This window comes from Hypanus sabinus, chromosome 4, assembly GCF_030144855.1.
Source record: "Hypanus sabinus isolate sHypSab1 chromosome 4, sHypSab1.hap1, whole genome shotgun sequence".
Classification (NCBI taxonomy): domain Eukaryota; kingdom Metazoa; phylum Chordata; class Chondrichthyes; order Myliobatiformes; family Dasyatidae; genus Hypanus; species Hypanus sabinus.
This window is the reverse complement of record NC_082709.1, coordinates 2,403,498-2,428,968: the sequence shown is the minus strand read 5'-3', so window position 1 is coordinate 2,428,968 and position 25,471 is coordinate 2,403,498. Positions and strand designations below refer to the sequence as shown.

The window sequence follows — 25,471 nt, the reverse complement described above, 5'->3', positions numbered from 1 at the left end:
GATTCATTTCTGTCTTTGTGGGAAAAAATAAATTGTAATGGAATTTTATAGATCATTTTCAGAATTATTCTCCAAACCAGAACATATTAAAAATAGTGATGTGCCTTTTGATACTGTGAGAAAGATAGAAGGAAAGCAGCTCATACCATTTCTGAATACACAAGATAAAATTTATATTTTGTGCAACTGAACAACTTCTGAACAGAACTGTTTCTAACGAAACTGTAATCATTATTCTCGTATTCCTCATGCTGTTTTATATATATATATATATATATATATATATATATAAGTATTGATTATACAGAAATTAGAAGGGCCTTTACAGGTCTCAAAGTTATAATTAGAAATGCTACAAATTGTCAAACACAGATGATTATTGATTACCAATCTAGATATTTATGCTACGTCAACAATAACACCAAGGCTGCCAATATACAATAACTGAATTAATCAAGTTCCACTTTTATTAAACTGGATTTATAGATTTTTTTCAAATACTCATGGGACTAAATTGCACAACTCTAACCATTATTCTATGAGAACTGTTAAGACAACAGATTCTGCTGATGTTGGAAATAGAGAGCAACACATACACAACGCTGGAGGAACTCAGCAGGCCAGGCAGCATCCATGCAGAAATATTTTGGGCCAAGACTCATCAGGACTGGAAAGGAAGGGAGAAAAAGCCAGAATAAGGTGGAGGGAGTGGAAGGTGTATAAGCTGGCAGGTGATAGGTGAGACCAGAGGAGAGGGAAAGTGGTGAGTTGGGGAGGGGGGATGATAGGAAGATAATACTGTAGGTAGGGAAGGGCTGAATGGGGAATCTGATAGGAGAGGAGAATGGATCAAGGAAGAAAAGAAAGGTGGACAGGCACAGGAGAGAAATGATGAACGGATAAACAGAAAGGGTGAGAGGGAAGCCAGAACTAGGGATTGAGGAAGAGGGGGAAGAAGTGGAGCAAACTACCAAAACTTACAGAAATCACTGTTCATGCCATCTGGTTGGAGGCTATCCAGTTGACATATGAGATGTTGCTCTCCAGCCTGAGTGTGGCCTCATCTTGGCAACAGAAGAGGCCATGGACTGACCTGTTGGAATGGGAAGTTGAATTGAAATGGGTGGCCACTGGGAAAATTGTACTTGTTGTGATAAACAGAATGAAGTTATTTGATGAAGCTGTTCCCCAGTTTACATCAGGTCTCACTAATATAAAGGGTGCCACGAGGATCATCAGATATATTAGATAACCCCAATGTAATTGCAAGTGAAGTCTGGAAAGACTGATTGAGACCCTGAGTGATGGTGAAAAAGGAGGTGTAGGGCAGGGGCAGCAGTTATCCTGTCGGCAGTGACAAGTGGCAGGAAGAAGCTCACTGGAGAGGGATGAATGGACGTAGAGTGTGATCCCTGTGGAAAGCTGAGAGTTGAGGAAGTGAAAGATATGCTTAGTGGTGGGATCTTGTTGTAGATAGTGTATGCAGAATAATGTGCTGGTTGCAGAAGCTTGTGGGGTAGCAAGAAAGGGCAAGGGGAACTCTATACCTGTAATGGTGCAGGAAAGTGTGGTGAGGGTGGATGTCTGGGAAAAGGATGAGGTGCAGGTGAGGGCAGCATCAATGGTAGAGGAAGGGAAACCACTTCCTTACAAGGAGGATGGCATCTCAGATGTTCTGGAAATGGAAGCCTCATCTTGAGAACAGCTGTGGTAGAGACAGGAACTGAGAAAAGGAATAGCTTTTTTTAAGTGACAGGGTGTGAAGAGGTATAGTCAGAGACAGAGAGAGACAGACCAAGTAAATTTCAAGGCAGGATAGAAATTAGAAGCAAGGTTGATGAAATTGATGAATTGATGAAGCAACACCAAAGCAGTTGCTGATGTAGTAGAAAAGAGATTTGATGAGCATTAGCAGTGTAGGTTTTGAATAGAAGAACATAAGAAACAGGAGCAGGAGTCGGCCATCCAGCCCATCGAGCCTGCCTGGCCATTCAATAAGATTGTGGCTGATCTGTTCATAAACTCAGCTCCAACTACAAAATGCCTTTTCCCCATAATCCTTAATTCCCTTACTATGTAAAAATCTATCTGTTTCTTAAATATATTTAGTGAAGAAGCCTCAACTGCTTCCCTGGGCAAAGAATTCCACGGATTCACCACTCTCTGGGAAAAACAGCTCCTCATCATCTCCGTTCTAAAACTTCCCCCAAATCTTGAGGGAATGTCCCCTAGTTCTAGTCTCACCTACCAATGAAAACAACTTTCCTACTTCTATCTTATCTAACCCCATCAAAATTTTGTATGTTTCTATAAGATCCCCTCTCATTCTTCTGAACTCCAGAGAGTATAGCCCCAGGTTACTCAATCCCTCCTCTTAGGTTAACCCCTTCATCCCTGGAATCAACCTGGTGAACCTCCTCTGCACTGCCTCCAAAGCCAGTATAACCCTTCCTCAAGTACGGAGACCAGAACTGCACACAGTACTCCAGGTGCAGCCTCACCAGTATCTTGTATAGTTGCAGCATGACCTCCCTGCTCTTGAATTCAATCCCTCTAGCAATGAAGGCCAACATCCCATTTGCCTTCTTAATAACCTGTTGCAGCTGTAAGCCAAATTTTTGCGATTCATGCACAAGCACTCCCAAGTCCCTCTGCACAACAGCATGCTGCAGTCTTTTACCATTTAAGTAATAATCTGCTTTTCTATTATTCCTTCCAAAGTGGATTATCTTGCATTTACCAGCATTGTATTCCATCTGCCAGACCTTGGCCCACTCACTTAACCTATCTATATCCCTCTGCAGACTCTCCACATCCTCTGTACAATTTGCTTTTCTACTCAGTTTAGTGTCATCAGCAAATTTTGCTATGCTACACTCAGTCCCCTCTTCCAAATCGTCAATGTAAATGGTAAACAGCTGCGGGCCCAGCACCGTCCCCTGCGGCACCCCACTCACCACTGACTGCCAACCGGAGAAACACCCATTTATACCAACTCTCTGCCCCTATCGGTTAATCAATCCACTATCCATGCAAATACGCTTCCTCCGACTCTATGCAACCGTATCTTATTTATAAGTCTCTTGTGCGGCACCTTATCGAACACCTTCTGGAAATCCAAGTATACGACATCCACCTGTTCCCCTCTAGCCATTGCACTCATTATGTCCTCAAAGAATTCCAGTAAGTTTGTCAAACAGAACCTGCCCTTTCTGAATCCATGCTGTGTCTGTCTAATGGAACCACTCCTTTCTAAATGTTTCGCTATTTCTACCTTAATGACAGCTTCAAGCATTTTCCTAACTGCAGACGTTATGCTAACTGGCCTATAGTTGCCTGTCTTTTGCCTACATCCTTTTTTAAAAAGTGGCGTGACATTTGCTGTCTTCCAATCCGCCATGACCTGCCCACAATCTGGAGAGTTTTGATAAGTGATTACCAACGCATCTACTATATCCTCCACTAATTCCCTAAGCACCCTGGGATGCATCCCATCAGGACCAGGGGACTTATCTACCTTCAGGCCCTCTAGTTTGCTCATCACTATCTCTTTTGTGACAGTGATTTTATCGAGGTCCTCACCTCCCATTTTGTCCATAACATCTTTTTTTGGCATATTATACATGTCCTCCACAAGTTAGTCGTATGCACTGTTCCAGGTTACCGACAAAAAGGAAGGCATTGCTGGATGCCCTTGACTACACCTTTGGTTTGGAGAAAGTGGGTGGAGTTTGTTGAGAAATTGTTGAATGTGAGGACCAGTTCTGCCAGACAGTGGCGGTGCCACCACCGGGGATCTATGAATATCTATTGACTAGAAAGAAGCGGTGGAGCTTTAAATTCTTCCTGATGGGGGAGAGAAGTGTATAGGAACTAGACATCTATAGTGAAAATGAGACAGAGTGAGGGAACTTAAAGTGATTGAAGAGATAGCATATGAAGTGTCTCAGAAGTAGGTGGGAATGGACTAAGACAAGGGGAAGAAAACAGGGTTAAGGTATGCGCACACAAGTCAGTGAGGCAGGAGCAGGCAGAAGCGAAGACCTCACCAGAGAGTTAGGTTAGTGGATCTTCAGCAGAAGGAAGAAACGAGCAGCAATGTTACATTTGCTTCTTTGCCTAGGAGTTTTTTTTTTGTTTCCTTTTCACTTTAGAATTGAAAACATACGAACAGGCGGCATGCAATATTAACCGATTAGAAAGTTACACACATGATATGACTGAACTACGTCAGATTCAAAATCTGTTGATTACAAAACCATAAGAGCATTAAGACATAGGAGCAAAATTAGGCCATTTAGCCCATTGAGTCTGCTCTGCCATTCCATCACAGCTGCTTTATCATCTCTCTCAAACACCACCTCCTACCTTTGCCAGCCTTACTAATAAAGAACTTACTAAACTTCCCTTTAATATACCCAGTGATGTGGCCTTCACAGCTGCATGTGGCAATGAATTCCAGGTTCACTACCCTCTGGCTAAAGAAATTTCTCTTCATCTCTGTTCTAAATGAATGTCCATTTATTCAGAGGCTGTGTGCTCTGGTCCTAGACTCCCCCCGTACAGGAAACACCCTCTCCATGTCCACTTTATTTTGACCTTTCAATATTTGATATTGAATACTGAGTTCCCACCTCATTCTTCTAAACTCCAGCAAGTACAGGTCCAGAGCTATCAACCACTCCTCATACATTAACCCTTTCATTCCACGGCTCATTCTCCATGATGTGGATGAAGGAATTGGTGGCTTTGTGGCCTGGCTTGCAGACAATACGCAGATAGGTGGAAAGGCAAGCAGTGTTGAGGAAGCAAGCACAGAGTTTGCAGAAGAACTTAAAAAGTTTGGGAAAATAGCCAAAGTGGTATATTCAATCAAGTGTAGGGAAGTGTTTAGTCATCCATTTTGGTAGAAGGAATAAAGATGTAGACGATTGTCTAAATGGGGAGAAAATTCAAAAAAATCAGAGGTGCAAAGTGACTTAGGAGTCCTTGTGCAGGATTCCCTAAAATTAACCTGCAGGTTGAGTCAGTGCTAAGTAAGGCAAATGCAATGTTAGCATTCATTTCTTAAGGACTAGAATACAAGAAAAATGATGATAATGCTAAGGCTTTACAGAGCATTGGTCAGAATGACAGAGTATTGCGAGCAAATTTGGGACCCTTATTTGGGCATTGGAGAGAATCCAGGAGGATCATGAAAATGATTCTGCAAATGAAAGGGTTAACTTATTAGGAGTGTATGATGGCTCTGGAGATTAGGAGAATGGAGGGGGATTTCAATATTCAATAATGAATATTGAAAGGCCTAGACAGAGTGGACATGGAGAGGTTGTTTCCTACAGTGGGTGTGTCCAGGACTAGAGGGCACAGCCTCAGATTAGAAGTACGTCCATTCAGAACAGATGAGGAGGAATTTCTTTAGCCAAGGGTTAGGGAACCTGTGGAATTCATTGCTACAGTCGGCAGTGGAGGCCAAATCATAGGGTATATTTAAAGCTGAAGTTGATAGCTTCTTGATTAGTCAGGGTGCCAAGGACTACAGGGAGAAGACAGGAGAAGTGGAGTTACAAGAGATAATAAATGAACCATGATGAAATGGCAGAGCATACTCAATGGGTCGAATGTCTTTTGAACTTCCTTCTGGACTCTCTGTAATGCCAGCCCATCCTTTCTTAGATAAGGATATCCCCGCCATTTACAGGCTGTATCCACCAGCAACTGTACCCACACTCACCCCATCCTTGATTGTCCCCGTCCTCCACAACTTGAGTGATTTACTTGATCACAAAGTTCCTGATTATGAACAGTTCTCCTCATCACCAACCTTGCCTTTCAACAACCTCTTGTGAATCTATCTCTATCGTTTCTTCTTGCTCCTACAAGTTTTCCAAAGCTTTGTCCTTTTTGTAGAATGTTCCTGAATGTGTGGAAGACAAGTGATCTGCCATTTGTTTAAATCTGTGATTATTTGAAGATCAATTACCAACAGGCAGTGGTAGTTTGAAAATTTCCTTTGGGGAAACCCTGTTGTGTCAGATCTTGATCATTAATACATTTAATATTCATGTTCAACTCAAAATATGTTTTGAGTTTGTTTTCTTTATACATTAAATTTACTGTATGTTCAAAACTTATTTAAATTAATATAAAATTTTGAACTATTTGTTTGTAATTGATAGTAATGTCTGCATTGTACTGTTATCACTAAACAAAGTTGACACTGTAGAAGACAGTGATAATAAAACTGATTTGATATCCTAACTCCTCAAAAGGAATGGAATAACTGAGTAGTGTAAGCTACTCCTGTACCTAATAAAGTGGCCACTGAGTGTTTTCTTGCTTTAACCCATCCACGTCAAGGTTCGATGTGTTGTGCATTCAGAGATGTTGTTCTGCACACCACTGTTGTAATGTGTAGTTATTTGAGTTACTGTTGCCTTCCTGTCAGCTTGAACCAGTCTGGCCATTCTCCTCTGACCTCTCTCATTAACGTGATTTTGATGCTTACTGGATTTGTTTTTCTCCCCCAGTATTCACACTGCTCCCTGTAAACTTCAGAAATTGTGTGTGAAAATCCCAGTAGATCAGCAATTTCTGAGACACTCAAACCACATCCTCCAGCATCAACAATCATTCCACGATCAAAGTCATTTAGATCACATGTCTTCACCTTTCTGATGTTTGGTCAGAACAACTGAACCTCTTGACCATGTCTAAATGCTTTTATGCATGGAGATGCTGCCACATGATTGACTGGTTGGGTAGTTGCATGATTGAGCAGGTGTAGACGTGTACCTGATAAAGTGGCCACTGAGTACATTACAACCCACTACACTCAATTCCTCCTAGCAACACACACAAAATGCTGGTGGAACGCAGCAGGTCAGGCAGCATCTATGGGCAGAAGCGCTGTCAACATTTCGGGCCAAGAAATGAAAGGAAAGATAATAAGAGATTTGAAAGTAGGAGGGGGAGCGGAAAATGCGAAATGATAGGAGAAGACCGGAGGGGGTGGGGTGAAGCTGAGAGCCGGAAAGGGGATTGACAAAAGGGATACAGAGCTGGAGAAGGGAAAGGGTCATAAACGGGAGGCCTGGAGAGAAAGAAAGGAGGAGGGGAGCACCAGAGGGAGATGGAGAATAGGTAGAGTGATGGGCAGAAAGAGAAAAAAGAAAGGAGGAGGGGGAAGAAAGCTAAATATGTCAGGGATGGGGTAAGAAGGGGAGGAGGGGCATTAACAGAAGTTAGAGAAGTCAAAGTTCATGCCATCAGGTTGGAGGCTACCCAGCCGATATATAAGGTGTTGTTCCTCCAACCTGAGTGTGGCCTATCATTTCGCATTTTCCCCTCCCCCTCTTACTATCTTTCCTTTCAGTTAGTCCTGACGAAGGGTCTCGGCCTGAAACGTTGACAGCGCTTCTCCCTATAGATGCTGCCTGACTGCTGTGTTCCACCAGCATTTTGTGTGTGTTGCTTGAATTTCCAGCATCTTCAGATTTCCTCGTGTTTGACTCAATTCCTCCTGTCTGTTCTCACAATGAACAATTCTGCTACTACACACTGTTCAGTTCACTAACCTGATTTACAATTTGTGCCCCATATGCACCAAACCATTGACTGTATATTAATCTGGGCAATACCATACTACACTTCCCTCTAGTCTGAGAAAAAAACCCTTTCCTATGATTCTGTTTCCTGTTACTTTGCCAATTTATGACCCTTTATTATTGTTATTGCCTTGTCTATTTCACACAAGTTAATTACCATTTCACCTAATCAATCTACATCTGTCCAAACAACTGTTAATTCACTCACTGATTATCATTTCTAGTTTTCTGCATCACTGAAGTTAAGTCAACTGTTCTGTAGTTGTTAGGTACATCCCCTCCCGCTCCCACATTAAATAAGTATGTAAACATTCACTATTTTCATGTTGTCAAGCACTAACCTCTGCCGGCACACATTTGGCAGTTTGTGCTCCACATCTCCATATTTTCCATCATTTTAGGCTGGGTCCCATCCAGATTGAAAGACACCCTTTTTCAATACAAGGCTTTCTAGTACATCCTCGATCATAATTATCACCTATCTGGTACCTCAACCTTATTTTCGTTTGCTGAGACCAGAGTTAACGTTTCACATTGAAGATCATTTGTTAGAACCAGGAAAGACCTGAAACTGTTTGCCTTTCCATAATATTTCCAACATATTCTCATTCCCTTTTTACACACACACAGTCACTCACTCACTCACCATCAATATTATCACTTGAGACAACAATCTTATTGAAAGCAAAGACAATGCATTCAGAAAGGATCGGAATTCTGCAATTGGCCTCATTGGCCCTGGGAGCTCTTCCAATTCAGTGCTAAGAAGATCTCAATCCAATTGATGTTCAGCATTGTTTATTATACAGAACCTTTCTTTGATCATAGTTTATGTTCAATTAATGTTGACATCTTCCTTCAGAAATTAACTCTGCTGAATATTTGTTCACTGGTTTCAAAATAGCTGTTCTAAACTATCCATTAGAGTAAAAGTTTTCTAATAACCAGAAGGCACCAGCTGTTAAACAATAGCTGATTGTTTCAGCTGTAGATTTTGGAAAGAATTGCCTTCTTCAGGCATAATACTAGCTGATTGGTTTCCTGCTATAATTTATGTATAAACAAGAAAATTGTCACATACTGATCATATTTATGCACTTTTGTTAGTTGTTGATCTCCCAAGACTCCTGTTTAAGCAGTCATGATTGATTTGACATTTGACCCTGAATACTACTTTAAATGTGCAACTTGCCAATCAGTGTTTGGTACTTCATGTACTTGAAATCCTCATCTCATGTTCAATATTTATTACTATTTCTTTATTTTTGTATCTGCAGTTAGTTATCTTTTGCACACTGAATGCCAGATTGGAGTAGTTTTCCATTGATTCTATTACAGTTATTAACCTATTATGGATTTATTGAGTATGCCCACAAGAAAATGAATCTGAGGGTTGCATGTGGTGCCACATATGTAATGTACTTAGATCATAAATTTACTTTGAAGTTGGATGTGAATGCACACAGCTTGATCAGAAAATTTGCGAGAGACATGGATTTTGATCCGTTAAGGAAATGGGCTAAGGAGTACACTGGAGTTCAATACAGATAAATGTGAGGTGATGTATTTTGGAGAGACAACCAGCATAGGATTTGTATTATAAGTGGTAGTGAAATGCAACTGAAGGACCAATGAGAACAAGATCATAATCTATTAGAAGCAGCATCAAGGGGTAGTGAAAAAACATATGCAACACTGGCCTTCAACAGTCACAGCATTAAGTATAGCCACTGGGAGATTACAGTGCAGTTGTACAAGTCATTAGTAAGCCTACACTAGGAGTACTATGTACAGCTTGATCAGCCTGTTATAGGAAAGATCAGGTTAAAATGGAAAGAAAGTGTAAAAAAGATTTGAAGGGAGGTTGCCAGGACTAGAGGGCCTGAATTATAAGAACATAATGTAAGAGCATAAGAAATCGGAGCAAGAGTCGGCCATCTGGCTTGTTGAGCCTGCTCCATCATTCAATAGGTCATGGCTGATCTGGCCATGGACTCGTCTCCACCTAGGAGTTTATCTCTTGGTGGTCTTATAAAAGTATTCAAAATTCAAAGGAAATTTATTATCAACCCCGAGATTCATTTCTTCCAGGTATACTCAGTAAATCTGAGAACCATAATAGAATCAATGAAAGACCACACCCAAGAGGAAAAACAAACACTCAATGTGTAAAATACAGCAAACTGTGCAAATAGAAAGGAAAAAAATAAATAATGAATTGTCCGTGAAATTGAATCTATAGGTTCTGGGACAGTTCAATGATGAGGCAAGTGACATTAACTGAAGATATTCCCACTGGTTCAAGAGCCTGATGGTTGAAGGGTAATAATTGTTCCTGAACCTGGTGGTGAGAGTCCCGGGCCTTCTGCATCTGTTTCTTGATGCCAGCAGCAAGAAGGGCAATGGGCGCTGCTTTCCTGCAAAAACACTCCATGCAGATATGCTCAGTGGTGGGGAGAGCTTTATCAGTGACGTACTAGGCCATATCCACTAATTTTAAGAATTTTCTATTCAAAGGCATTGGTGTTTCCATTCCAGGCTGTGATAAAACCAATCAGTACTGTATACTCTCCAACACACATCTATAGAAGTTTGTCAAAGTTTTAGATGTCATGCCAAACTTCTAAGGAATTAGATGTGCTGTTCTGCTTTCTTTATAGTTGCATTTAACATGCTGGGCCCAGAACAGAAACTGAAATGAAAACACCAAGGAGTTTGAAGTTGCTGACTCTCTCCACTTCTGATCCCCAAACGACGAAGGCTTATTGATCTCTAGTTTCCTCCTAAGAAACTCCTTCCTTTTGCTGAGACTGAATGGAAGGCTGTTGCTCTGGCAACACTCATCCAGATTTTCAATCTCAGTTCTACATGCTGATTTATCGTCACTTTTGATTCAACCAACAACACTGGTGCTGTCAGCGGACTTAAATACAGCACTGCAACCATGCCTTACAGTCATGTGTAAAGCAAGTAGAGGAGGGGCCTAGCACTCAGCCTTGTGGTGCTCGTGCTGATGGAGATCATGGAAGATAATGTTGCCAGTCCAAACTGACTGGGGTCTGGAAGTGAGGAAGGATCAAATTGTACAAGGAGGTCTTGTTGATTAGTTTTGAGGGGATGATAGTATGGAATACTGAGCCATAGGCAATAAACAGCATCCTAATGACACAAAGATTGGGTGTATTGTGGATAGTGTGGCGCTCCAGTTCCAGCTGCAACTCTTTAACACAGCTTGTTAGAAGCTTTAGCTGGATGTACTTCTTGCAGTTCTAATTGTCAGAGACACTAGAGGTCTCCCTGCCTTCCCACATCCCGCAAGAGGAACATTTCACTATCCTACCTGTCATTCTTACTGTCCTAGTTGAGCAGATAAAGAAAAGGAGAAAACTTAAGCTTTTCTTTCCTTTCTCTGAGAAAAGCCTCTCTTTGCTGAAGTCTCGAAGAACTAAAGCTTTACGATCACCACGCTGACAATGGCCATGCACTTGCCCCTGCCTTCCTTCAATTTGCTCTTACTAATCAATCCCAAACACTGATTGGTTGCTGGACAAAGCTCTATTATGCTGCCCTGACCCACTTCTGCCTTTTATCCTCGGGCAGTGAACCTTTTTGAAGTCCCTCCTCTCAAAACTTCTGATGTCCAGATTGGTGCTAGTCAAAGCTCTGTTCCCCTTAACTTTTCACCTTTCACCCTTAACCCATGACCTCTGGTTGTAGTTCCACCCAAATTCAGTGAAAAAAGCCTGTTGTTTATCCTATTCATACCCCTCATAATTTTGTATACTTCTATCAAATCTCCCCTCAGTTTTCAATGTTCCAAGGAATTAAGTCCTAACATATTCAATCTTTCCTTATAATTCAAGTAATGAAAAGGTCCTTTCATTGTGATCAAGGACTCAGACTCAAGTCATCCAATGTGCTTGGACTGTGACCAAAATAATCACTTCTGCACTGTACAGGAGTTTCTGGATTCGCAAGGAAACGAGTAGTTTGTGGCAGGGACTCTAATCTTAAGAGAGCTGCAATGTACAGAGCATAATGGTGAGAATTTAAGCCAAGACAGCTTTTGACAAGTTTTGGTTCAGGTTCAGAAAAACTTGAATAGGAGGTTAAAGGTTTAGATGGACAACAGTATTTTCAAAGTATCTCTTTGCAGTTCAGTGCAGATGTGCAGAGACAAGTGGTTGTTCAAAATAAAGGCAATGTAGCTGGTCATTGCCTTTCAATCCACAATACAAACTGGTAAGTATACATCAGTTCAGTGAAAAATTCATCAGTCCAGTGCACTGAAATTATTACTTAGCAGCCATGGAGCCAACACTAGGTATGTCTCTTCTATATGTAGGAATATTTTACTAGACAGAATTACAGAGAGATGGTAGACATAGTACAGAACAATCCACTTCCAGTAGTGGATGAAAGTACCTCATTTTTGTCCTTTTATGAAATGTTATTAGTTTGATTAAATATAGCTGATATTAACAGGCAATTTCCTCTGATATCATCATTTTTCATATGAAGCAATCTCATTGAGACTTTCCCTTTCAATAACCATAACAAAAATTAGAACTGCTTCCAAAATATTTTCTATTATCCACTAATGTTCCACACAGCTACAAAAATGAACCTAACGCATCGGAATAAATCCCTCTGAATTCCAATCAAGCAGCCTTACTCCAAAGTAGCCCCCAGACTAATATTCACCCATGAAATGCTGCTTGACCCACTGAGTTCCTCCAGATTCCAACATCTACTGCCTCATGTGCCTGTCACGTTTACTATTTCTGGTGCACTGAAACACAAATACCACAAAACACACTTCAGTTATTCAGTTTTGCTTCTCCATCAGCATCTCTACAATCAACATCAAGGACAACATGCACTTGTAAACCCCACTTGCCCATAGTTTCTCTCCATTCTTGCAGAGTACATGGTCTAAATCCTGGAACTCCCTTCTCAGCATCAGTCTGGGAGTACCTTCACAAGAAGATATGGTGGTGTAGTACAACACTTTACAGTACCAGCAACCCAGATTCAATTCCTGCCACTATCTGTAAGGAGTTTGCATGTTCTCCCTTTGACCGCATGGGTTTCCTCCGGGTGATCTGGTTTCCTCCTACAGACCAAAGACATACTGGTTGGTAGATTAATTGGTCATTGTAAACTGTCCCGCGATTAGGCTCGGGTTAAATTTGGGGATTGCTGGGCAGCACAGCTTGAAGGGCTGGAAGGGCAGATTCTGAATAATACAAATACAAAACAAATACTTTATTGTCACCAAACCATTGATACTAGAGCGTACAATCATCACAGTGATATTTGTTTCTGCGCTTCGCACTCCTTGAAGTATAAATCGAAGAAAATATAATAAAAATTTAAATTATAAATCATAATTAGAAAATAGAAAAGGGAAAGTAAGGTAGTGCAAGTCAGGTCCGGATATTTGGAAGGTACGGCCCAGATCCGGGTCAGGATCCGTTCAGCAGTCTTATCACAGTTGGAAAGAAGCTGTTCCCAAATCTGGCCATATGAATCTTCAAGCTCCTGAACCTTCTCCCGGAGGGAAGTGGGACAAAAAGTGTGCCACTCTTTCTGAAGTCAACAACCAATTCCTTCATCTTGCTGACGTTGAGGGATAGGTTAATGTCTTCGCACCATGCCACCAAGTTCTTAATTTCCTCTCTGCACTCAGACTCATCATTACCCAAGATGCGGCCTACAATTGTGGTGTTATCAGCAAACTTATATATTGAGTTTAATGGAAACTTGGCTACACAATCATGGGTGTACAGTGAGTACAGCAGGGGGCTGAGTACACAGCCTTGTGGGGCACTGGTGCTCAGAGTGATTGTAGAGGAGAGCTTGTCCCCTATCTTTACAGCCTGGGTCCTGTCTGTGAGGAAGTTGAAGATCCAGCTGCAGATCTGAGTGCTAAGACCCAGGTTCCGGAGCTTAGGAATCAGTTTATTTGGAATGATGGTATTAAAGGCAGAGCTGTAGTCGATGAAAAGGAGCCTTACCTATGCGTCTTTATTCTCCAGGTGTTCTAAGGAGGAATGTAGTGCCAGAGAGAATGTAGTTCTGTATCGCAATAAATAAAAGAATGGCTGTTCTTCAAAAAGACAGCTCACCTCCACCTTCGTGAAGCATAATAAAAATATTGAGGAATAGGTGAGAAGAACCTCCATAACAGGGTCATGTAAATGCCAAACATAAAGCCAACATGCAATGGAGTTACACTCTGCATTCCAACCACGCCTAGGCATGGATAGCAATGGATAAATGATCGGCTAGTGGAAGAAAGAGGAGCCACGAACTTTCCTATCCTCAGTGACAGTCGGATCCAGCATGTGAAATGCCAAATAAATTACCAATCTTGACTTGTTGCTGTGATTCCCATCTTCAGAGTCTATTCTTCAACCTATTTGATTCCTTCCATGTGATAGCAACATTTGGCTGACAGCACTGTTACTGTAAAGGTTATGAGAGCAGACAACATGCAAGCTGTTGATGCTGAGATACTGGGACACCCCAGTGATGAAATCTGGGGTAACTGGGTGCTGCCGGTCAGACACCTTTACCCAGGCAAGCCAGCTGGGATTGACCAGGCCCTGCCTTGTGTCCCAGCAGCACTGGTCCATGGGTCACACCTCTTAATCCATAGCCACCTGGAGCCTCACTTACAAGCCTCTGTGATGGTCCTGATGGCTCTTTTCTTTGCAGCCCCTGTAATGCCCAGGAGGAATTAGGTTCTGCAAAATCTCTACAACCCTCCTCTATAGACTCACATCATGCCCTCCACCAGCCTCTAGTACAGCTCTACCAGCTCCTGGCATTTAGCCTTTTTAAGCTCGATCCATTCTACCCAAAGAACTGTCAGCTCTACTACGACCTCCTACTTCAAGGTTTCTGACAGAGTGACCATGTCAGGCCTCGGCAATGATGACACAATGAACTTTAATTGCTTGTCAAGATCAACTTTCATTTGCCAGTCAGACGCCGCAGTGAGCAAGCCTGCTAAATAGCTATGGCCTGTTCACCAGAACTAACAGACATCTGGCTAAATTGTTCAAGCATGGTTATAACACCGGGATACATCTGAAAATTTAAGTACCCTTGTACACATGTTCTTCACAACGGAAGCAGGACAAATTCAACCTGCCAAGTCGGTCATTTCTCAGACACATGCAAAGCCAGAGCAATCAGGTAATAATTAACACTCCCATACACAGATTGGCCTAATCTCAAATAATAATGAGGCAGCCTCCAGAGAAGTCATCACCCTGACACAGTGATATCAAGAAAGCAACTTACCCCTCAATGTTGCAAAAAGAAAGGAGCTGGTTGTGGATTGCAGGAGGAATGGAGACAGGCTAACCCCTATAGACATCAATAGATCTGGAATTGAGAGGTGAACGGCTTTAAGTTTCTTGGCATACACACACCAAGGATCTCACGTGGTCTGTACATACTAGCTATGTGGTGAGAAAAGCATAACAGTGCTTCTTTCACCTCTGAAGGTTGAAGTTTGGTAGGGGTACCCAAACCCTAAGGATTTTCTACAGGAGCACAATTATGAGCATCCTGACTGGCTGCACCACTGTCTGGTATGGGAACCGTACTTCCCTCAATTGCAGGGCTCTGCAGAAAGTGATGCGGACAGCCCAGCGCATCTGTGGATGTGAACTTCTCATGATTCAGGACATTAACAAAGACAGATGTGTAAAAAGGGCCTGAAGGATCATTGGGGACTGAGTGTCCCTAAACATAAATTGTTCCAGCTGCTACCATCCAGGAAACACTACTGCAGCATAAAAGCCAGGACCAACAGGCTCCAGGACAGCTTCTTCCACCGGGCCATCAGACTGATTAATTTATGCTGACACAACTGTATTTCTATATTATATTGACTGTCCTATTGTACATACTATTTATTACACATGACTAAATTGCACATTTAGACGGAGACATAATGTACCATTTTTACTCATGTATGTGAAGGATGTAAATAATAAGTCAATTCAGTTCAACTCAACTGAATCACCAGTGCCCAGTATGGTCACAGAGCTACAGATAAAACTACAGCCTTGTTCCAAACAGGGACCAAAGACCCGAATTCCAGAAGTGAAGTGAGGTGAGGTGTCTGCCCTTGATATCAAGGTTCATTTGGCCAAATGGGGCATCAAGGTTTCTGTTAAAATGGAAATCAAAATACATTCTTAAGGATCAAATCTTGGGCCAGTCTTTTCTGTAGCCTCATCACTGACCATCCATCAAAAGAAATCAGTCTGATGAACCCAAGGACTGATACAGAGATTTGAGCCTGAGACACCAACTATTCCTTTTCTCTCACAGATGCAACTTGACCCATTGAGTTACTCCAGCAGAGTGTTTTCAAGCCTTGATCCTGTTTAAACATGAAGTAGACTTGAGCTATAATTATATACTCTTCACCTGTGAATCTGCTGGGGTCACCTATTGTGTCAATTGCTTCCGATACAGCCTCATCTACATTGGTGAGACCCACTGTAAGTTGAAGACTGTTCCATCGAACACCTCTGGTCTATCCACCAAAATCAGAACTTTCCATAGAACACTACAGCACAGTACAGGCCCTTCAGCCCTCCATGTTGTGCCGACCCATATAATCCTTAAAAAAAAGTACTAAACCCACACTACCCCATAACCCTCCATTTTTCTTTCATCCATGTTCCTGTCCAAGAGGCTCTTAAATACCTCTAATGTTTTAGCCTCCACAACCATCCCTGGCAAGTCATTCCAGGCACTTATAACCCTCTGTGTAAAAAACTTACCCCTGATGTCTCCCCTAAACTTCCCTCCCTTGATTTTGTACATATGCCCTCTGGTGTTTGTTATTGGTCCCCTGGGAAACAGGTACTGACTATCCACTCTATCTATGCCTCTCATAATCTTGTAGACCTCTATCAAGTCCCCTCTCATTCTTCTACTCTCCATAGAGAAAAGCCAGCTCTGCTAACCTTGCTTCATATGACTTTTTCTCCAAACCAGGCAACATCCTGGTAAATCTCCTCTGCACTCTCTCCGTAGCTTCCACATCCTTCCTATAATGAGGTGACCAGAGTTGAACACAATTCCCAGTGCGAAAAATTTAAATTCCCATTTCACCATGTTGGTCCAAGGTCTCCTCTTCGGCTACAATGAGGCCATCCTCAGGGAGAGGCAGCAGCAACACTTTATATTCCATCTGGGTAGACTCCAACTTGATGACATGAATATTTCTCCTTCTGGTAAAAAAAATCCCTTCCCTTCTTGTCTTCTTCTATTCCCCACTGGCCCCTTACCTCTTTTCACCTGCCTATCATCTCTCCCTGGGTTCCCTCTCCTCCGCTTTCTCTTATGGTTCACCCTCCTCTCCTGTCAGATTCCTTCCTCTCCAGACCTTTACCTTTCTAGCTTCACCTATCACCTTCAAGCTGTCCAACTTCCCTTCCCCCACCTTTAGGTCTGGCATCTTCCTCCTTCCTTCCCAGTCCTGAAGGGCCTCAGACCGAAACGTTGACTGTTTATTCATTTCCAAAGACGCTGCCTCACCTGCTGCGTTCCTCCAGCATCTTGTGTGTGTTGCTTTGGATTTCCCAAAATGTGGATAATTTTCATGATTATAACCTGTTTCTTGTTTTATGTGCTTTACATTGCATCTCAAATTTAAACCACTGCAACCCACCCGGTCTTATTTTAGAGACTGAAATATTCTCCAAGCTTTACACAATATTTTTGGATCCTTATGCACTATTTAAAATTCAATGGCTTCTGTCTGAGTTCAGATATTCCACCTGAAGACTTCAGTGCTGTAAAAACCCAGAGTGATTGTCCAAAAACTGAAGCAATTGTACTAAGCAATTAAAAAAAAAAGAAATAATTGTTTAATAGATTTATTTGAACCTGTCTAACATAACAAAGGAGATAATAATTGATCAGTTCGTCTCTATCAGCTTTTAAAAAGACTTCATTTCCTGGATTCCTTTGCAAACAGCACTCTGCTCAGGAAGATCTCGTACAGATTATATACAGAAATCAGTGTTACTGTACTCTCCGCTTCTGGCACAACACCACACAAAACGCTGCTCAATTCTGTTGTGGAATACCATGCACTGTATATCACAAATTGCATTCCACTGCTCCCTGAGATTTAGGGGATGCATAGGACTAATATCAATAAACATTTCACTAAGTGCTACTGAGAACAGATTTATATTTATAACAAATACTCGAATAAATCACAATAAGTTATGATTCTCAAAGGCTGCAACAGTACTTACCAATCCTGTTCCATTAACAAATCTACATGCCCTGTGGTCTTTGACCTTGCCTTGTTTGTTTCCTGCTTTCACACTGTGCCGGGAGTTAGCATGGCTAAAACCTGCCCTGCACTCTGTTATTAGTCGCATTAAACCAACTCATTTATGATTTAATTTTAACCTATCCAAGCTGCATCTCAGTAAAAGCAATGATCGTTTAAATAATTTCAGAGTAAAAATACAACTGGCTTAAGATAGCACACATTGTTACATACTATTTATACTTCACTTTTGTTTGAAAGTGCTACTTTTCAAATTAACCATCTCAGTAAATAAACAGAGTGGTCAGGGTAAAATAAGACACACATATACTGTACCATTGTTCTTTCACTTTCACTGCTTGCAGCTTCCTGTTGTAACTGGGCCACAGCCAGCTTCTCTCTGCAAATTAAACAGAAGTATGTCAATAAATGGTCATATTTCTATGGTGTTGGGTGTGTTCTCTCCAAATCCATTACAACATACCGTACTTGTTTGCAACAATTAGTATTTTCACAAGCTTGTAAGACAGAGGGGAGAAAAACACACCTAGGAGGAGCTTTGTACAAGTATTGTCAAAGTAATCTAACACTAAGCCAAATTCAGAGGTATTAGACAAAAAAAGGCATAGGATCCAAGGGGACATTGCTTTGTGGATCCAGAACTGGCTTGCCCACAGAAAGCAAAGAGTGGTTGTAGACGGGTCATATTCTGCATGGAGATCAGTGACCAGCGGTGTGCCTCAGAGATCTGTTCTGGGACCCCTTCTATTTGTGATTTTTATAAATGACCTGGATGAGGAAGTGGAGGGATGGGTTAGTATGTTTGCTGATAATACAAAGGTTGGAGTTGTTGTCGATAGTGTGGAGAGCTGTCAAAGGTTACAACGGGACATTGATAGGATGCAAAACTGGGCTGAGAAGAGGCAGATGGAGTTCAATCCAGATAAGATGGTTCATTTTGGTAGGCCAAATATGATGGCAGAATATAGTATTAATGTTAAGACTCTTGGCAGTGTGGAGGATCAGAGGGACCTTGGGGTCCGAGTCCATAGGACACTCAAAGCAGCTGCGCAAGTTGACTCTGTGGTTATAGTGGCGTACGGTGTATTGGCTTTCATTAATTGTGGAATTGAATTTAGGAGCCGAGAGGTAATGTTGCACCTATATAGGACCCTGGTCAGACCCCACTTGGAGTACTGTGCTCAGTTCTGGTCACCTCACTACAGGAAGGATGTGGAAGCCATAGAAAGGGTGCAGAGGAGATTTACAATGATGTTGCCTGAATTGGAGGAGCATGCCTTATGAGAACAGGTTGAGTGAACTCGCCCTGTTCTCCTTGGAGCGAAGGAGGATGAGAGGTGACCTGACAGAGGTGTATAAGATGATGAGAGGCATTGATCGTGTGAATAGTCAAAGGCTTTTTCCCAGGGCTGAAATGGTCGCAACAAGAGGACACAGGTTTAAGGTGCTGGGGAGTAGGTACAGAGGAGATGTCAGGGGTAAATTGTTGTCTGTTTGCTTTATGGGTAAGCCTTGTAATCTTTAAACTAGGGATATGTTCAGCACAACTTTGTAGGCTGAAGGGCATGTATTGTGTTGTAGGTTTTCCGTTTCTAAAAAGAGGTTTGAGGGAGAATTTTAAATTAGGTCACTGTCCTGCTGTCTATGCTCGTACCTTTACTGAAAAGACCTGACAGAAGATAGCAAAACAGCTGAAAGGATTACTGGGATCTCTTTTCCCCTTTTTAGTGACATTTACTGAAAGTGATATATCAAAGGGCTTGAAGCATTAATGAGGACTTGTACGGCCATTAGACGTGACACCATTGTTAGAATGAACAGTTTTTAAATAGCATCAGTTGTATGTGTTTGTATTCAAAAAAGAAATGACTTTTGTCGCTGATACTTGATGTGAAATAAGCAGTAAGATAATTCTGAACTGTTTTGGTCTCCACTGTTTCAAGCATTCAGGCTTGGAGATGCCAGAAACAGCCAGGAGTGAAAATGAAATTATTTCATTACTTCAAGTTAGAAACGATGAAGAAAAATTGAAGATATTGACAATCATCTTGAATGTTATAATCAAAGTGAAGATGTGGAAGAAGCAATTGTTGAAAGCATTGTATGAAGGCAGTCATCATCTGTACGAGGTGTCTGTGCTGATTTTGTTCATTTACAGTCAAAAGAACAGCAGTGTACACTGGTTAAATTCCTCCATTATGAGCAGTTCAGAACCAATACAATTTTAGAGTACTATAGTAGTATTGGCAGTGCTATAATTTGTTCTGTATTTCATTTAAACTCAATTTGTTTCTTGTTTGTTTGGCTTTTGTTTTAAATACTTTTTAATTATTTCCATGAAACTTCAGCTAATTGGGCGAAAATGTATTGATCATGATGTTTTCCAATTAATGGGTACCCACCATATTTTGTTTCATGCTGTTTGTGATATACGATTTGTGGGTGTACCGTGGCCCGGAATAAATTTGTTTTATTTGTTTGTATATATGTACAGTCAGATGATAATAAACTTGAGCTTGAACACCATAGGTTCTTATCTCATTAAGCAGCCTCATGTGCAGCACATTGTCAAATGCCTTCTGAAAATCCAAATGCTGAACATTCACCAATTCCCTAATGCTAGCAACATTTAATCATCTGTCAAAGGAACTGGCGACTATTCTAATATAGACTCTGTAGTTCATTCATCTCAGGTTTACTTGGTGAGAATGCACCATTTTAAGAGCTTCCATAGTAGAAATAAGAGTGTTTTATGTACAAATGTTTGGATACCTTCTGGTCAGAACTTGATGTCCAGGATTCACTTTGCTTATATGCATGACTTTTGTCCATCAAGTCTGCTCCGCCATTCAATCATGGGCTGATCCAATTCTCCCAGTCATCCCCACTCCCCTGCCTTCTCTCCATACCCTTTGATGCCCTGACTAATCAAGAACCTATCTATCTCTGCCTTAAATGCACCCAATGACTTGGCCTCCACAGCTGCTTGTGGCAACAAATTCCATAGATTTACCACCCTCTCACAAAAGTAATTTATCCACATCGCTGTTCTAAATGGACGTCCTTCAATCCTGAAGTTATGCCCTCTTGTCCTAGACTCCCCTACCATGGGAAGTAACTTTGCCATACCTAATCTGTTCAGGCCCTTTCAGAATGTTTCTATGAGATCCCCCCTCATTCTCCTGAACTCCAGGGAATACAGCCCAAGAGCTGCCAGACTTTCCTCATAAGGTAACCCTTTCATTTCTGGAATCATTCTCGTGAATCTTCTCTGAACCCCCTCCAATGTCAATATATCCAAAATGACTTTGTATTGGAAAGACAAGCAGGAAGGCATAGGTAGTGTGGTTCTATTGAATTGCATCTTCAGAAAGAGGTGACAAGGTCAGAGAATGTAGAATCTTTGTGGGTGGAGTTAGGAAACTGAAAGGGCAAAAAACCATTATGAGAATCATATATCATATATAGGCCCCCAAACTGTAGCCAGGATGTGGGGTTGAGATTGCAAAGGGAGCTGAAAAGGGCTTGTAATAAGCATAATGACACAATTGTAGTGGAGGACTTCAATATGCAAAGGGATTGGGAAAATCGTGTTGGTGTTGGATCTCAAGAGAAGAAATCTGTTGAATGCCTACGAGACAGCTTTTTAGAGCAGCTTGTGCTTAAGCCTACTTGGGGAAAGGCCATCTTAGATTGGGTGTTGTGTAATAACCCAGATAGTCAACTTAATGTAAAGAAACTTTTAGGAGGGTGTGAACATAATTGAATTCATACTGCAACTTGAGAGGGAGACATTAGGAAGGGAATGAGAGGGTGGATAAGTCAGCTGGACCAAAAGGGCTACATCCCAGAGCCTTGAAAGAGGTTGCAGAAAAGATAATAGATGTATTGGCCATGATCTTTCAATCACTTGTTGTATTCCATCTGCCAGACCTTGGCCCACTCACTTAACCTATTTATATCCCTCTGTAGACTCTCCACATCCTCCATACATTTTGCTTTTCCACTCAGTTTAGTGTCATCAGCAAATTTTGATACGCTACACTCAGTCCTCTCTTCCAAATCATCAATGTAAATGGTAAACAGCTGTGGGCCCAGCACCGATCCCTGTAGCACCCCACTCACCACCGACTGCCAACTAGAGAAACACCCACTTATACCAACTCTTTGCCTTCTATTGGTTAACCAATCCACTGTCCATGCCAATACACTTCCTCCAACTGCATGCATCCGTATCTTATTTATAAGTCTCTTGTGTGGCACCTTATCGAATGCCTTCTGGAAATCCACCTGTTCCCCTCTATTCACTGCACTCATTATGTCCTCAAAGAACTCCAGTAAGCTTGTCAAACAGAACCTGCCCTTTGTGAATCCATGTTGCGTCTATCTAATGGAACCACATCTTCCCTTGTAGGTTCACTAACCTAGATTGAGTAAATCAGGTTGGTCAAGGAAGTCTTGAGGAGGACTCCTTTGAATGTATCCGTGATACATTCGTGAAAGTCATCCGTGATGGCTTTCTTGAGCAGCAAGTTAGTGAACCTACAAGGGAAGATGTGGTTCCATTAGACAGATGCAGCATGGATTCAGAAAGGACAGGTTCTGTTTGACAAGCCTATGTAGGCCAGTGATATTAAACCCAATTCCAATTCAGACTCCTCTGCTCCTTCCCTATTTAATGTCAGACTGAACCTCTCCAAATACATTATCTGATAGTGCTCCATACATTATCAGATTCATATTTAGTATTGATCAATATATAGTACCCCCCAGTGGTCAAAATTCATCTCATAAATTATTTGTATGACTCATATGAAGTCAAAAGGGCTCCTCACACATTACTGCCAGCTACTTTTTCCATTTCACTTTAAACAGAATTGATCACAATATATTCCTCATCATTGCCCGTCACTTTAAGATAAAATAAAGTATGACTTGTCAGGTAAAGCCACTTGCAGTTTATTCCAAGAGAATGAATGCATTCTCACACTGACAGTAATCACGAAGTATTGTCAATGCTAATGCTTTCGTGCAACACAACTTGGGCCAGCAATAAACCTAGGGCTGGTGCAGGTTTCGTACTTTCACTCGACAGTAGTTAACTGCAACAGGAAACCCACAGTCCATGCTATAAAAGATGTTAAGTATAAAAACTTGAAATAAGTTTGTCTAATCCTAATTATTAAATTCCTCCTATACATTAGTCAAGTCAAGTCACTTTTATTGTCATTTTGACCATAACTGCTGGTACAGTACATAGTAAAAATGAGACGTTTTTCAGGACCATGGTGTTACGTGACACAGTACAAAAACTAGACTGAACTGCTTAAAAAAATACAGAAAGCTGTGACGTTAATGATATATATTGTAAATGCTTCATATTTTCTACTGAATGCAGCTAAACTTCCTTCCAAAATGAAGCAGCATATTATCTCTTTCAATGCTATTATACCAGAAAAACAATTTAATTGAAAAGGTAAATCTCAACCTTGCTCACTACCATTGTCACTCTTGGAGCTATCAGGGCAAAAAAAAGATTTCCAACTTTATTACAAAGTATTTAAATCCTCAGTAACCATCATGAAAAGATTATAAAAAGACTAAAATTCAGACTTTAACCTTTAGCTTCAAGTATTATACAATTCTTTACAATAGTTAAATGTAGCTTTTTGTTGCACATTGCAGCCTAACCAACACACCACAGCAAATTCCTGATACCTGTAAATATATATGTCAAGTAAGATTGATCACTGAATGATCTCAGAAATCATCTGGCATCATCGCTGGAAATGACACTATTTTCAGTTAGTATGAAACTCCTGCTTTAAACTGCCCTGCCATGTCCAGCAGTGAAATTTCCAGTTGCAACGTGAGCACTCATCCATCTTGGTTTTCACAGTAGTATGGGGTTCCCCCCCCCACCCCCACCACCACCACATGTTCTCTTCTCACTGCTGCCATCAGCAAGGGGATACAGGAGCCATCAGCTTCAGTAACAGTTACCACCCCTCAACCATCAGGTTCTTGAAGCAAAAGGGGACAACTTCACTTGGCCCATCATTGAAATGTTCTCACAACCTCTGGACTCACATTCAAAGACTCTTCATCTCATGTTCCTGATATTTATTGCTTTTTTACTTAGCTATTTTTTGCTCTTTGTAATTGTACAGTTTGTCTTTTGCACTCTGGTTGAACGCCTAAGTTGGTGTGGTCTTTCATTGATTCTATTATTATTAATATATTACGGATTGATTGAGTATGCCCACAAGAAATGAATCTCAGGGTTGTATATGGTGCATATATTTTATATACATATACACACACACACACACACTCACAAAGATAATAAATGTACTTTAATTGTAATGTATGGATCTATTTCTTTTAGAGAAATGACCCCCCCCCGCACTTCCTGTTGATCTGTTATCTGCGCATGTGTTGTTGTTTACACATGCACATTGATCTCTCTCACCACAATACGAATACGCCAGTTAAAACCATCTCCCACGTGCATGCTTTTATTTAACTGATATGTAGTGTGCACAGACACACAAATTGGTAAATAGGCATTGACCATTGCAATATCATTGGAGACTGCAGCAAAGAATGCAGCAGAACTACAGAAAAGGAAGTTAGAATGTCAAATATGCAATATGTCCCTGACTGGTGCAAAAAGCCAAAAATTTTTATTGATGTGGCAATTCTCCCATGATGCAAATGACTCGATTCAAAGAAAAAGTCTCCAGCAAGTGTCATAGACAAGGTCGCATAGAGAGTGTGTGCAAGGCAGAGAAAAAGTGCAACTGAGTGAAAAATCTCTAATGCAAAACTTAGCAAATGCATAGTTAGCAAGTGTAAACAGAATCAGACAACAGAGTCTGACAAAGGTGACTCTCATGCTCAGAACTGCATAGTATAACTGAAGCAGATCACAAAATCAATTGGATCACAATAGATGCATCCGGTATAAAACTGAAAATGGAGCTGGACACAGGGTCAGCTTTGTCCATAATTCCAGAGGCTGACTACAATAGACTGTTTTCAAAGATACCACGAGAGAATACCTTAGTGATGCTAAAGACGTACACAGGTGAAAATTTATCTCCTAAAGGCAAACTGAAAGTAAATGTGACGTATGGAGGCCAGACACAAGAGTTAGATCTTTATGTATTGAAAAGTGGAGAGCCAGCACTTTTTGGCAGTGAATGATTGAGACAAATCCAGCTAGACTGGCACTCAATCAAAGCTCTCGGTGAGACACCAACGGCCCAAATGGTAGCACTAACTAGAGACTGGAGACTGGCACAGCTGCTTAATGCTAAAGAGAAGGGGATTGGTAAACTCAAGGGCATGAAGGCCAGAATTAAACTAGATGAAACAGCAACAGCAAGATTCTATGATGCACATCCTGAAGTGGATGCTGAACTGCAGAGCTTGGAGGTGTCTGAAAGTCTCTGCAAGGCTGATTGGAGTGGTTGGGCCACGCCCATTGTTTCACTGATCAGGAAAGGGAAGGTCGGAG

The 25,471-nt window shown here is 41.3% G+C and overlaps 1 protein-coding gene across 13 annotated transcripts in view; it reads right to left on the bottom strand.

Moving 5' to 3' along the window:
• Positions 1-25,471, bottom strand: part of nckap5l (NCK-associated protein 5-like) — a 954,759-nt gene that overhangs the window by 545,985 nt on the left and 383,303 nt on the right. For 10 of the 13 annotated variants that reach the window (XR_009511536.1, XR_009511537.1, XR_009511538.1 and 7 more), the window contains exon 1: positions 17,909-18,052. Coding sequence is in view for 10 of the 13 variants with exons in the window: in XM_059966282.1 (XP_059822265.1) it covers positions 17,909-18,037 (129 nt within the window). In the remaining 3 variants the exon portion in view is untranslated. Of the gene's footprint in view, positions 1-17,908; positions 18,053-18,264; positions 18,329-25,471 lie in introns of those variants that run through there. The other 3 variants (XM_059966283.1, XM_059966285.1, XM_059966284.1) reach the window with 1 other exon arrangement.